Source organism: Otolemur garnettii, unplaced genomic scaffold (genome assembly GCF_000181295.1).
Source record: "Otolemur garnettii isolate 467f Iridium unplaced genomic scaffold, OtoGar3 scaffold00022, whole genome shotgun sequence".
Classification (NCBI taxonomy): domain Eukaryota; kingdom Metazoa; phylum Chordata; class Mammalia; order Primates; family Galagidae; genus Otolemur; species Otolemur garnettii.
Window position 1 is genome coordinate 16,530,833 of NW_003852417.1, and position 14,478 is coordinate 16,545,310.

The window sequence follows — 14,478 nt, forward strand, 5'->3', positions numbered from 1 at the left end:
CACAGCTCACAGCAACCTCCAACTCCCAGGCTCAAGTGATTCTCCTGCCTCTGCCTCCCAAGTAGCTGGGACCACAGGTACCTGCCACAATGCCTGGCTATTTTTTGGTTGCAGTCATCATTGTTGTTTGGCGGGCTGGGATGGATTTGAACCTGCCAGCTCTGGTGTATGTGGTTGGTACCTTAACCACCTGAGCCAAGCCTCCATTTAAATTTCTAACAGAAATTATTAATAAATATGGAAAGGGCTTTTTTGATAAATAAGCCTAAGGCCACATTCCCTAAGAGGGAGTAGTAGAGCCACAGAACACCAGGAATGCTCAGGAATAAGAGATATCTGTACCTCTGAAAGAGGGGTGAGAGGTTGCATTAAAAGTAAGAGAACTGGTTGGAAGTCTGTGTAAGAAATAGCAAATTCCCATCAAATTTCCATCTCTTGTGGCCCCACTCCTCACCACACAGCCAGATGACTGCTCTTCTCTGGGACCAGTGGGAAGGAAGAGGTTACTCTCTGGTCAAACTGATCAGGAAGTCTCTGAACTCAGGAACACCAAGTAAAGGTAGGGGTGAGGGTCCTGAATGAAGATAAAGAGATTAATCAAAGTCTACACTAAACTGCTGGATTCCCTAACATATTCCTCCGGGGCAGGATTCACATAACTTTTCACTCAACAACTGTATTCTGGATATAAGAAATTCTTACCCAGCTCCATGAGGAAACATGAGGACATATATCAGCATTATATGTGATGGCAGAGATCTGAAGGCAACCCGTGTATCCACCACAGGAAGAAGGACAGGCAAAATATTATTCACAGTACCACTTACATAAATATTTTAAAGGGACATATAAAAAAATACCTATCTTTCAAGAATGATACACAACAAGCACATAGGAATGATTATCTCTGGGGGAAAATGGTGACATGAGTAGGATATGTAAATAAAAGGAAAATTCAAACAATATATGATAAGCAGCACAAAATAAAATGGTGGGCACCAGGCACAGGGGCTCACGCCTATAATCCTAGCACTTTGGGAGGCCACGGCAGGAATATCACTTTTGAGCCCTGGGGTTCGAAACCAGCCTGAGCAACACAGTGAGACTTCATCTCTACAAAAAATAGAAAAAATGAGCTGGGTCTAGAGGTACCTGCCTGTAGTCTCAGTTACTTGGGAGGCTAAGGCAAGAGGATCACCTGAGCCTAGGAGTTTGAGGTTGTACTGAGTTACCATCACATCACTGTACGGTGGCCTATCTCAAATTTTTTTAAAATGGTAGAAAAAGTATAGATATCATGGCAGTACTTTTAATAATTATAATAATACAAATCAATTTTAATTACAGCCATAATTATGATAATATTCTAACACATGTAAATAACCAAATTTGCCTGTTAAAAGACAGGCTGTGAGGTTAGATTTTAAAAATCTAAGTTATAAGTAATGAGGAATATAACTAAAAACCTAAAGACACAAGTTGAAAGTAAAAGCATGGAAAAAGCACATGCATATGTACGTGTGTGTGTGTATATCTATTCCTTATTTTATTAAGACACGTATGGAAATGTGGGAAAACTTACACAGGCACATCCCTAGCAAAAGATACTGAAAGATGTTACTTGCAGATAAAAGGCTTGAAAACAAAATGATTAGGAATAAAAGGAGTCATTGTATAAGAATAAATTTTCACTGTCCTTGTGAAGTATGTGTAGTTTGGGACAAGTAAACTAGAGAAGATTTAAGCAACATGATTATAACACGCATAGAAAAAATCTTATTTTCAAGCTAACATCAAACAGAATAAAAACTCAATCATATACTAGACAATAAAAATGTCTCAACAAATTTCAAAGGATTTAATAATACAGACCATTTTTTAAATCAAAATGAAATTAAGTCAGAAATTAATAAGAAAACCTCCATATGTCTGGATATATTTCTCAAAGAAGTCATACATGAACTTGGAAAGTACTCAGGAACAATTCAAAAGATACTACATAACAAAATCTGGACACTACCCAGGCAGGGTTCAGAGAAATTTGTAACCTGAAATGCTTATACCCACATACAAAGAAAAAACCCTAAACAACAAAACCTGAAACGAGTGGCTAATCATGCCATTAAAGAAGTTAGAAAAAGAATTACCATACAATAAAGATCATCAAAACTAAAAGTTGGTTCTCTGAAAAGTCTAATAGATTGAATAAACCTACGTCAAGATTTGTTAGGTTAAAAAAAGGAGAGAGAGAGACCCTAAATATATGACGGTAGAAATAAAAAAAGGTTATTAACACATGTACTGTAGACTTATAATAAAATATAATGAACTTTATGGCAATAACTTCGAAAACAGAGATGAAATTGGCAAATTCCTATAAATATAAAATACTCCAAAGTGACTCAAAAATAAATAAAAAATAAAAATAGTCTTCAATTGTTTTAAAAACTGGAATTAAAAGCTAAAAATCTTCCTGCATTTAGGCACAGATAACACCATTGTTGAGTTTTCTCAAAAATTAAAAAAAAAAAAACTCTAATCTTGAATGAGTTCTTCCAAAAAAACAGAGAGAATGTTCCTCAAAAGTCCTCAAAAAGAGTGTCCTTTTCGAAGACAGCAAACTCAGTAAACACACATACACACAAAAAGATCCCCCCCAAACAAGGGAAATTACAAGTTGATTTCACTCAACAAACAAAATATTAGTAGCTCAAATGAGTAGGGTGTCAGCCACATACACCAAGGCTGGCAGGTTCAAGCCCAGCCCAGACCCGCTAAACAACAACTACAACCAAAAAATACCTGGGTGTTGTGAAGCGTGACTGTAGTCCCAGCTACTTGGGAGGCTGAGGCAAGAGAATCACTTAAGCCAAGAGTTTGCTGTGAGTTATGACAACACAGCACTCTATCGAGGGCAACAAAGTGAGACTCTGTCTCAAAAAAAAAAGAAAGAAAGAAAATATTAGCAAACAAAATGAGGCAAGAGAATCGTTTAAGCCCAAGAGTTTGCTGTGAGTTATGACAACACAGCACTCTATTGAGGGCAACAAAGTGAGACTCTGTCTCAAAAAAAAAAGAAAGAAAGAAAATATTAGCAAACAAAATGCAGCCCAAGGTAAGGGTAGTTTAAAAAAAAATGTAATTCAATACACTAAAGAATAAAAGAAAACCATACAATTAAAGAAGGGACTCTTAGCAACTAAGAATGAAAGGGAATCTTTTTAACCAGATAAACACCTCCCATAAAACCTACATCAAACACATACTAATTGAAGGCTGAAAGCATTCTCTTTGGGATTAGTAATAGCACAAGAATCCCTACCAAACCACTTCCATTCAAGACAGCACCAGAAATGCTAGCCAGCTCAGTGAGATCCCCAAAAAGTATGATTAATCTTTTTTATTGTTGGGGATTCATGGAGGGTACAAGATAACAGGTTACATTGATTGCATTTGTTAGGTAAAGTCCCTCTTATAAGTCTGTCTTGCCCCAAAAGGTGTGTCACACACAGAGACCCCAAGTATGATTAATTTTTTTAAGTATAAGGAATGGAAGGGAAGAAACAAAACTGTCATTATTGGCATTATATAATTATTTACAGAAAACCCAAAAGGTCTGAGTATGAATTATCAGAATTAAGGAGCAATTTAAGAAAGATGGCTACATAGTGGACTAAATTATCAAAACTGCATTTCTGGATACCACTAACAAACTGTTAAGAAATAGAATTTCAAAAATATTCCATTTGCATGATAATATACATTTACAAAAATCCATCAAATTGTACACTTTAAGTGCACAATTGCATGTAAATTATATTTCAAAAAAGGTGTAGGGAAAAAAGCTACTATTTGTGAGAGCAACAACAAATGTAAAGTATACAAGATATTAGATTAGAATTAGATATTCTATTAGATTAGAATATTAGATTAGAATTAATCTAATGCAGGTACACACAAGACTTTTCTGGGGAAATGTCATAAAACTTTATTTAAAGGTATAAAAGGGTATTTAAATAAATACAAAGACAAAACACATTCATAGAATGAGTGATTTAATATCGGAAAGAAGTCAATTTTCTCCAATTTGATCTTTAGATTCAATGAATCTCCCATCAAAAATCTTAATAAAATTTTCAGCAGTGCTCCAAAAGTTGATTCTAAAATTTATATAAAAGAGTAACTAAATGATAATTCTGAAAAAGATTACTTAATCTCTTCAAGTAATTAACATGTATTGTCTGATACTGGTATAGGGATAGACAAATTCGACCAAAGGAACAGAAGAAAGAGCTCAGAAACCACCCAGCGCATATTTGGAAACTTCATTTTTGACAATGCTGTAGGTCAATACGGAAATGATTCAGTAAATGGTCCTGAGACAAGTTATTATTCAAATCAGGATGGGAGGAGAGGAGGAAGAGAGAGAGAACTGGATGTTCTACCTCACACCACACACACAAATCCATTTCAGATGAATTAAAAACATACGTAAAAGAGACATCTTCAAAATGTAAAGAAAAGAACAAAGGAGAAAAACCAGATCGTGTTGAGGTAGGCATAGACTTTCTTTAGTATAACATAAAAAACACTAACCAAAAAGAGAAAAGGTTAACAAATTTGACAAAAACTGGATTATAAGCAACAGATAATGGTACTATAGAACACAGTGGGAGGGGGGTGAGCCTATCTTCTCCCAACAAAAAGAAAGTAATGGGAAACTGAAGAAAAAACCACCACCACCACCAAAACCGTATAAGGAAGTCAACCCAGTCAGAAAATCAACAGGCGTGATTTCGAGCAATCAGTGGTACGTAAGAAAGAAGACCCCAGTGAGCGCCTGTGAGACGGCACCTGCACAGGGACTATAACAGTGAACAACACAAAGGAACACACAGAATCGCAGCACCCTATTTGGGTAATGAATGATATTAACCATAAATGCTGTTACTCGGTTTTCAACTTTTAGATGTAAACTCTAATAAATCTCAGAAGACTTGCGGACGGTCATAGACGGTAACAGAAATATTATCAGTGTTGATAATACAAAAGTTATAGCACAGATGGCAGAAGTTAGGAGGCAAGCAGAAGGTACTGATTTTCTCAGTTTACCCAGCTGAAATGGAAAGAAGTTATAACAAGTAGAGTTTTGAGAACTGTATTTAAAATTATAAAGGTAACCAATTAAAAAATGGTGATACAATTATGAAAAACTGGGATAGGTTAGTATATAGAGTTATAAATGAAGTTGATTCTTAACACTAAAAAAGAAATTCAATAATGTCTAAAACTTCTAAGCCAAGAAATGGCACTCTACACATACTATTCAGAAATACAGAGGTAACCACTCGTAGATTATTAGTAACTAATAGTAAACCCAAAGGATTGTGAGATGTGGGAGGATGTTCGTTATAAGCTACTCTATAACTGAAAAAAAAAAAATTTTTTTTTTTGAGACAGAGTCTCATTATGTCACCCTCAGTAGAGTGCCGTGGTGTCACAGGTCACAGCAACCTTAAACTCTGGGGCTTAAGCGATTCTCTTGCCTCAGCTTCCCAAGTAGCTGGGACTACACACAACCGCCACTATGCCTGGCTAGTTTTTGTTGCAGTTGTCATTGTTTAGCTGGCCTAGGCTGGGTTCAAACCCGCCATCCTCAGTGTATGTGGCCGGCACCATAACCACTGTGCTATGGACACCAAGCCTGTATAACTGAATTTTTAATCCACATGCATGTATTATTTTAATAAATATAAGAGTTTTAAATAACCAAAATAAAAAAGATCAAGATTCCCAAGAGCTCATTTAGTCAAACTACCTTCTAACAGCTACGTAAAAGAAAATGTATGTCCACTCCAACAAAAAAATAAACATGTGATAAAGACTAATGATCCACAACCCTACCAACTTTATCCACCAGAACAAACTTAGTATCTCATTTAATTCAGAGTGAAGAAATCAGGTGAGAAACTGGATCTTATCCTTCACTACTTTTCTTCCTCTTTCTCTATTTCTCTAATTTTTTTCCCTTTACTTTTACTTTATTTAGCATGAACGTTCAACCAAATATATATATATACACACACACATATATACATAACTCTAGTTTTATTTGTAAAATATAGTCTTGTGTTTCCTGATTTTCTTTCCCTATGAAAGAGCAAATTAAGTTGATTTCATTTCCATGTTGTCTAAATCAATTCAAGTCTCTAAGGGTATCACCACTGTACAGAAGAAATGATCTCTACGACTGATCTAAGGCAAGAACATAAAAGCAATAAAAGGCAATCCACCTTAAAACTTGCACAAAAATCACTACTCAACGGACTCATGCTTCTACAAACTACATTACTTACACTTCAAGAATTGAGAGCCAAGTTTCCACGCAGATATTTATGGCAATTTAAAGAAAGGGAAGCTTGAAGTCTAAGTTCTCCAAAAGGCACATTAAAAACCAGAAAGTTCTGGGAGGCTGAGGCGGATGGATTGCCTGAGTTCACCAGTTCTAGACTGCCCTGAGCTAGAGCAAGACCTCATCTCTAAAAAAAATAGCTGTGAGTTGTGGCTGGCACCTGTAGTCCCAGCTACTTGGAAGGCTGAGGTAAGAGAATTGCTTGAGCCCCAGAGTGTGAGGTTGTTGTGAGCTATGACACCATGACATTCTACCCAACTTTGTCTCAAAAAACAAACAACAAAAATTAACCCAGAAAGTTACATCAAAAAACAAACAACAAAAATTAACCCAGAAAGTAACATCTTTGGTGATATTTGGTTTTGATTCAAAGGCCCCCCCTTTAGTAGGATCCACACCCAGGTTTATACTTACACTATATGTGCAAGGTCAAGTGGTTTCTCTGGTTGCTCAGGAAAAACAGGGTGCGGGGGTTCTCTCGTGGGCACACATCCCAAAGATTTACTAATTGCATGGCTCAGCTTCTTTGCAGGGGATTTCTGTGTCAAAATAGAAAATAAGGAATTAATTCTTCAGAAGAATGTGATGACAAGAGTGTAGAAAACATTTCCTCAAATACAAATCAAGTTTCATAAGAGTCAAGGTCATTTGTGGTCCCTTCATTTCCGCAGTTCCTATTACAAAGTTACATTATCAAGTAATGTTAACTTCCTTTCTGGACATCTCTACGTACTCTTTGCATGAACTACCCTTTTTGATGCTTCTGGGTCATTTCTGGTAAGATGTTAAAGTTAATTCCTCAATCAGAGTCACAGCTTTCTGATAGGCTACGATACTAAAAGGCTAAAAACACATACCTTATGGATGTTAGCAAATTAGTTAAGCTACATCCCCAAGTGTTAGGATAGTCCCAAATAAATATGAGGCATAATATATTATGCTACACTAAAGGTACAAAAATAATCTGGCATACCAGTGCGTTTCTCTGGAAGGTAGAGTAATATACACCAAATCTAAAGACTACTAAGTCTAAGATTTAATAGTAAATATGCCCAGAAGTAAACAATATGCCAAAATTAAATTACGTGGAACATTCACTTCTAAAATCCATATTTAAAGGAGTCTTTTATAAACAGATAAAATGCCCACCTAATTCCCTTTAAATAACACTGCTGTCCGAAATTTTCTTGGCAGGGTGTTAACTGCAAAAAAGTTTAAATGTTTTATTCTATGATCTCTGCAGTTTATTACCATATGTGCCACTTTAATTGGAAAATAAAACTTGTTTGCAGCTATGTGGCTCATCAACACCACATCTCTGCTTGACTTTTATATGATGCCTGCTGTAGTATTTTAACACAAAATAAACAAAACTCTGTTTGCCTTTAAGACCATATAGGCAAAGTTAATTAATGTTTGTTTGTAATAAAGACCGAATAATACAATTTTTCAGAAACTTTACATACTGGCTCCAAATCACCTTTGCTATCCCTTACAGCACATTAAATTCTGGGAAAAGTCAAGGTGTAACCTAATTTCCCGCAAATCGTATACACCTAAACAAAGCAGAAACTCTAATCTTCTCCCGTAACTTCTTTCCATTTTCCCTCTGTCCAATAACTAGCTGTAATGTGATTCTGATTCTTCCCCTCTAATCCACCTTCGGCGTTGCCCTCCGAGAGCATGTCATTCTTCTTGAAATCTTTCAAACACTGATAATCACTCCCAGAATGAGATGTAAACAAATGCCTGCCTTTTCCATCCAAGAGCTTTCCCACCTGGCTCCTGCTGCTCTCTCCTTCCACCTTCCACTTGCATAAGCAATGAGCTGCTCATGGTTAACCCAATACACAGAGTTCCTGTAGGTCTCCATACCTTGCCAAGTGCCTTTCCCAGGTCTCCTTTTCCCAACGACACGTTTCTGTAAATTTTCTGTTCATCTCCCAAGTCTGCTTGCAAGTACCCCTAAGTCAGTAACTACCTTTCCAGGCTACCGTTTACCTTGTGCATATGAATATTTCCACTGTTGCACTTACTATCCTATATTGCAATTTCTAACTTATTTGCCTATCTCTGTTATACTGGTACTTCTGAAGCGTAGGACCTACATCTTATTTGTCTTTTTATTTCCAGAACCCATCCTGTAATAGAATATGCATTTGAACAAATTATTTGGCCAGATGAATTTTCTAGATTGCTGTTTTTAATCAAACCACATAAACTTCATTTTTTGAGAATTATAAGTAGGAAAGAGTAGTCATCAAAGAGAATAGTTAATTGTCTTTATAACACCACATCTGTAATCCATTAATTCATGCGATCTATGTGAGATGGATTATCGTACACATTACTTTAGTTCCATCAGAAGCAATAATAACTATGAAATCACAGGTTTTGGGTGGTGCCTATGGCTCAGTGAGTAGGGTGCTGGCCCCATATACTGAGGGTGGTGGGTTCAAACCCTGCCCAGGCCAAACTGCAACAAAAAAATAGCCAGGTGCTGTGGCGGGCCGCCTGTAGTCCCAGCTACTCGGAAGGCTGAGGCAAGAGAATTGCCTAAGCCCAAGAGCTGGAGGTTGCTGTAAGCTGTGACACCACAGCCCTCTACCAGGGACAACAAAGTAAGACTCTGTCTATTAAAAAAAAGAAAGAAAGAAAGAAAGAAATCACAGGTTTCATGCATATATTTTATAATAACATTAAAATAACTACATGACCATTAAATAAAAAGTTTACTTTTGTCCTACCTAATATTCTCTAGCAGTATGTTTGCGATGCTCTTGAAAATGCTGTTTTAATTCAAGGTTTAGATTTAAGATCTGATCTAATTTCAAGCCTCAAAAATACATATAGAAAGGTAAAAACCAATCAAATTGACATCGAGGTCAATTCTAGTTAAAGCACATAAAGAGAATCTCAGTTTGTATGGGAAGGAAAAACAACTGTAATAAATACATACGAGAATTGGACTATTAACTGAAGTTAAACCAGAAAGGATATTGGAAATCGTAAAATTGAATTAAGTTGTCTAAACATATAAATAAGTTGTGTTACAAAAAAGATTTCATAAAGGGATTATGACATGGACTGGAAGTGAATTTTGATAAAGGGTTAGTTTAGGAGGATAATACTAACAAAGTTTCTAAGCATAACTTTGAAAAATGTAGTAAATGCCCAGACAGACATTACCTCTTCTGTCTACTCAGCCCCCAAGACAAGGTCCTGGACTTGGGAGTCAATGACTAAAGACCTAAGGAGATGAAGGATGATGCAGGAAGAGCAGCAGTCGCAGAGTAGGAACGGGCTTCTTCTACTCTTCTTAAGCTACTTTGCCAGAGATGCTCTTGGGGGTCTCTCTCTGTACTTCCCTCTAACTCGGACTCCAAAAGTGACATAATGGAGAAAGCTTAACTTAGAAAACCATATCTTATCCAAATACTCTTAGGAAATAATTTCCAATCTTTCTGAATTTTCAATATCTTAATCCACTTTTAACTAATCTCAAAACATTTCCTACCATTTCTTAAAACTACTACAGATTATATTTCTTAAATATACAAGGAGGATATAAAATGTATACGTACAATTTAAAAAGTTTTAAAATACCCATCTACCCATTATTCTGCCTGAGAACTAGAACTTTACAGTCACCCCAAAGCTTCCCCGAGGACCCTTATCCTAATGCCATATATATCCCACCCCCATTGTGCCTCCTCCTCTCCTAATGATCACTGTCCTGGATTTTGTATTAATCATTTCCTTGATTTGCTTATTTTAGCAATTATGTATTAATAATACATTATTTGGATATGTTTAAAACCTATACAGATCTACATATATTTTTTTTTTTTTTTTTTTTTTTTTTTGAAACAGAGCCTCAAGCTGTCCCCCTGGGTAGAGTGCCGTGGCATTACAGCTCACAGCAACCTCCAACTCCTGGGCTCAAGCGAGTCTCCTGCCTCAGCCTCCCAAGTAGCTGGCACTACAGGCGCCCGACACAACGCCTGGCCATTTTTTGGTTGCAGCCATCACTGTTGTTTGGCGGGCCCGGGCTGGGGATTCGAACCCACCGCCTTAGGTGTATGTGGCTGGCGCCTTAGCCGCTTGAGCCACAGGCGCCGAGCCCATATATTTATTCTTCTGAAGCTTGTTCTTCTCACTCAAAGTTTTGTTACAACTCATCCCTGCTGATGCCTGTAATTGCAATTCACTCATTTAGTTCACTGCTTGATGCTGTTTCATTGCTTAATTCCATCATAATTTATATATGCATTTCACTGCTGATGAACATGTGGGTTGTTTCCATTTCTGCCATCATTCACAATGCTGCTGTAATATTCTTGTCTATGTCTCTTAGTGGCCATGTGTTGGAATTTCGTAAGAGTGGAATTATTTGGTCACAGGGTTATGCACATTCATCTTCACTAAGCACTGCTGACTTGTTTATACAAAGTGGTTTCACTAATTTCCAGTCCCCTCAGCTGTGTGAGAAAGTTCCTTAAACTCCACATTCTGGCCAACCCTCGGTAGTGCCCGACATATTAACATTTGCCAAGCTGGTCGGTGATAAATTATATTGTGGTTTTAACTTATAATTCCCCAGTTATTAAAAAGATTGAGCATCTATTTTAAGTTTATGAGTCACATCTGTGAAATGCCTGTTCCTGTCTTTGCTATAGTGTTGCCCTGGATTGTCTTTTTCTGATTGATTCGTAAGAGTCCTTCAAGCTTTTAATCAGGCATCCTCAAACTACGGCCCGCAGGCCACATGCAGCCCGCCTAGGACATTTATCTAGTCCACCGGGTGTTTTTGCCAAGGCTGCCTGTCCTGCTTAGCAGCTGACTCGTCCCGGGGCCGCAGTCCGGCCCTTCAACGGTCTGAGGGACAGTGAACTGGCCCCCTGTTTAAAAAGTTTGAGGACCCCTGCAACAGTATTTTAACCTTAGGAAAGTTACATCTTGCAACTCCTATGTTGAAGCTCATTTCTCATTCTATTATGTTTTTGATGAAAATTTTTAAATCTTGGTAGTCCCAATTTAGCAATCTTTCCTTTGTTTTGTGCTTTTTGCATCTTTAGAAATATTTCTCTGAGATCACAAATACATTCCTCTACCTTATCTTCTAAAGTTTTATAGTTCCATACCTTTCATATTTAAGTTTGAATCTACTTAGAACTGATTTTTTTTTTTATGAGGGAAGAATTCAATTTTATCCTCTATGGATAATCACTTGTCTAAGAATCATTTAATAAACTGTCCATTGTTTCTTGGTAGGTATTCTATTTCTATCCCTATAACAATAGCAGAGATTTAATTAGTATAGCCTCCTCTTATCTGTTTAAGTAGTGCAAGTGCCCCAACGTTTGTCTTTGTTCAGGAACATCATCCTTGTTCTTGGTCCTTTACACTTCCACCTAAATTTTATAATCAGTTTGTCATTTCCCACAAAAAATCCTGTTGGGATTTCAATGGGAACTGATCAAATGCACAGGTAATTCTGGAGAGAGAACTGACATCTTTACATACCAAGCATTCCTTTCCATAAATGTGTTCATTTCTTCACACATTTAAACCTTCTTTAATTTCTTTCAATAAAGTTTTAAATTCTTCTCCATAAAGTATCTATGCATCTGTTATTTATGCTGAGTTATAAATAGATTTTTGTATCCAGAAACCCTGCCTTTTTTTTTTTTTTTTTTTTAGACAGAGCCTCAAGCTGTCCCCCTGGGCAGAGTGCCGTGGCATTACAGCTCACAGCAACCTCCAACTCCTGGGCTCAAGCGAGTCTCCTGCCTCCGCCTCCCAAGTAGCTGGGACTACAGGTGCCCGCCACAACGCCCGGCTATTTTTTGGTTGCAGCCGTCATTGTTGTTTGGCGGGTCCGGGCTGGGGATTCGAACCCGCCACCTTAGGTGTACGTGGCTGGCGCCCTAGCCGGTTGAGCCACAGGCGCCAACCCAGAAACCCTGCTTTTTTTAGTTGTGATAAAATACACATAAAACGTACCATCTCAATCATTTTTAAATGTACAGTTCAGTAAAGTGTATTCACATTGCTGTACAACCAATCCCCAGAACGTTTTCATCTTGCAGAACAAAAACTATATACTCATAAAACAACTGCCCTTGGCCTCCTTCCCCCAGCCCCTGCCAACCACTGATGAACTTCTGTGTTGCTTCTGCATCCTGGCCATAGTTTTTTTATGAACACAGGTGGGTAAATAATCTCTTCCAGATCTTGCTTTCTTTTTTTCTTTGCTGTATATCCAGAAATGGGATTTCTGGATCATATTAATAGTTAATATTTTTAATTTGGGGGAACTGCCATGTTATTTTCCATAGTTGCACCATTTTACATTCCACCAAAGTTCACAAGGGTTATAATTTCTCCACATCCTCACCAACATTGTGTTTTAATACACAAACATTTAAAATTTTTTTTGTTTGTTTTGTGAGACAGAGCCTCAAGCTGTCACCCTTGGCAGGCATCACAGCTCACAGCAACCTCCAACTCCTGGGCTTAAGTGATTCTCTTGCCTCAGCCTTCCAAGTAGCTGGGACTACAGGCACCTGCCACATCGCCTTTCTTTTTTGCGGGGGGAATGTAGTTGTCATTCTTGTTTGGTAGGCCCAGGTTGAATTCGAACCTGCCAGCTCTGTTGTATGTGGCTGGCACCTTAGCCACTTGGGCTATAAGTGCCAAGCCAAACATTTTAAATGTTGATATAGTCCAATTTATCTATTTACTTTTCTTGTCCCTGTTCTCTTTTAATTCTAATCATTTATCTAGTGATTCTTTCAGACTTTCTACATTGACAGTCATTTCCAAGTAATACTGTTTCCTTTCAATTCAAACACCTTTTATTTCTTTTCCTTGTTTTAAATGCTGCTTAGGATTGCCCATAAAATGTTGAAAAAAGGTTGCGAGAGCAAACCTCCCTGTTTTATTTTCTATCTTTGAACCAATACTTTCAACATTTCACCAGTAAGGGATGCCATCGGATTTTCTAAATACCTTATATTAGGTGAAGGGAATTTCTTTTCCTCATAGATTACTACAGTATTCTGGAGATTTTTGTTGTTGTTTTGTGTCTGTGTGTTTAAATTATCAACATCCTGAAACATTTCCCCAATGTTCCTTTTAGTACTTTTATAGATTTGGAACCAACCTATGAGTCCATAAAGGTAAGTGAATAAAGAAATAGTGGTACATAGACATGATGGGTTATCATATATACCCATAAAAAATAACGAAACTCTACTATTTGCAGCAACATTAATAGAACCTGAGAACCTATGTTAAGTGAAATAAGCCAAGCACAGAAAGACCAATCTAGAATGTTCTCACTCATATGGGAGAGCTAAAAATTAAAACCAATTAATCTCATGGATATAGAGAGTACAATGATGTTTTTCAGAGGCAAGGGAAGGGTAGCAAGGAGTGGGTGGATAAAGTAGGGATGGTTAATGGTGTAAAAATGAAGTGAGAAGAGTGAATAATATTTGATAGCGCAACAAAGTGACTATAATAAAAAATAAGTTAGGGTATACTTGAAAATAACTAAAAGTATAGGCTGGGCGCCTGTAGCTCAGTGGTTGGAGCACCAGCCCTGCATACCAGGATTCAAACCCGGCCTGGGCCTGAGTAACACTAGCACTTTGAGAGGCCAAGGCAGACAGATTGCTTAAGCTTATGAGTTTGAGACCAGCCTGAGCTAGAGCAAAGACCCCGTCTCTGCTAAAAATGAAAAACTGAGGCAAGAGGATTGCTTGAGCCCAAGAGTTCGAGGTTGCTATGAGCTATAATGCCATGGCACTCTACCCAGGTCAACAGAGTGAAATTCTGTCTCAGAAAAAAAAAAAAAACCCAAAAAACTAAAAGTATAGAATTGGAATATTCCTAACACAGAAATGATAAATGCCTGACATGCTACCCTAACTGCCTTGATTAATTCACATTGTACACCTGAATCAAAACATCACATGGGCTCGGCGCCTGTGGCTCAAGCGGCTAAGGCGCCAGCCACATACACCTAAGGTGGCGGGTTCGAATCCCCAGCCCGGGCC

The 14,478-nt window shown here is 37.6% G+C and overlaps 1 protein-coding gene across 7 annotated transcripts in view; it reads right to left on the reverse strand.

The window, feature by feature from the left end:
* DTNB (dystrobrevin beta) overlaps positions 1-14,478 on the reverse strand; it is a 240,452-nt gene that overhangs the window by 121,878 nt on the left and 104,096 nt on the right. For all 7 annotated transcript variants that reach the window (XM_003787445.3, XM_023511873.1, XM_023511870.1 and 4 more), the window contains one exon: positions 6,827-6,951. In XM_003787445.3, coding sequence (XP_003787493.1) covers positions 6,827-6,951 — 125 coding nt within the window. The remainder of the gene's footprint in view (positions 1-6,826; positions 6,952-14,478) is intronic.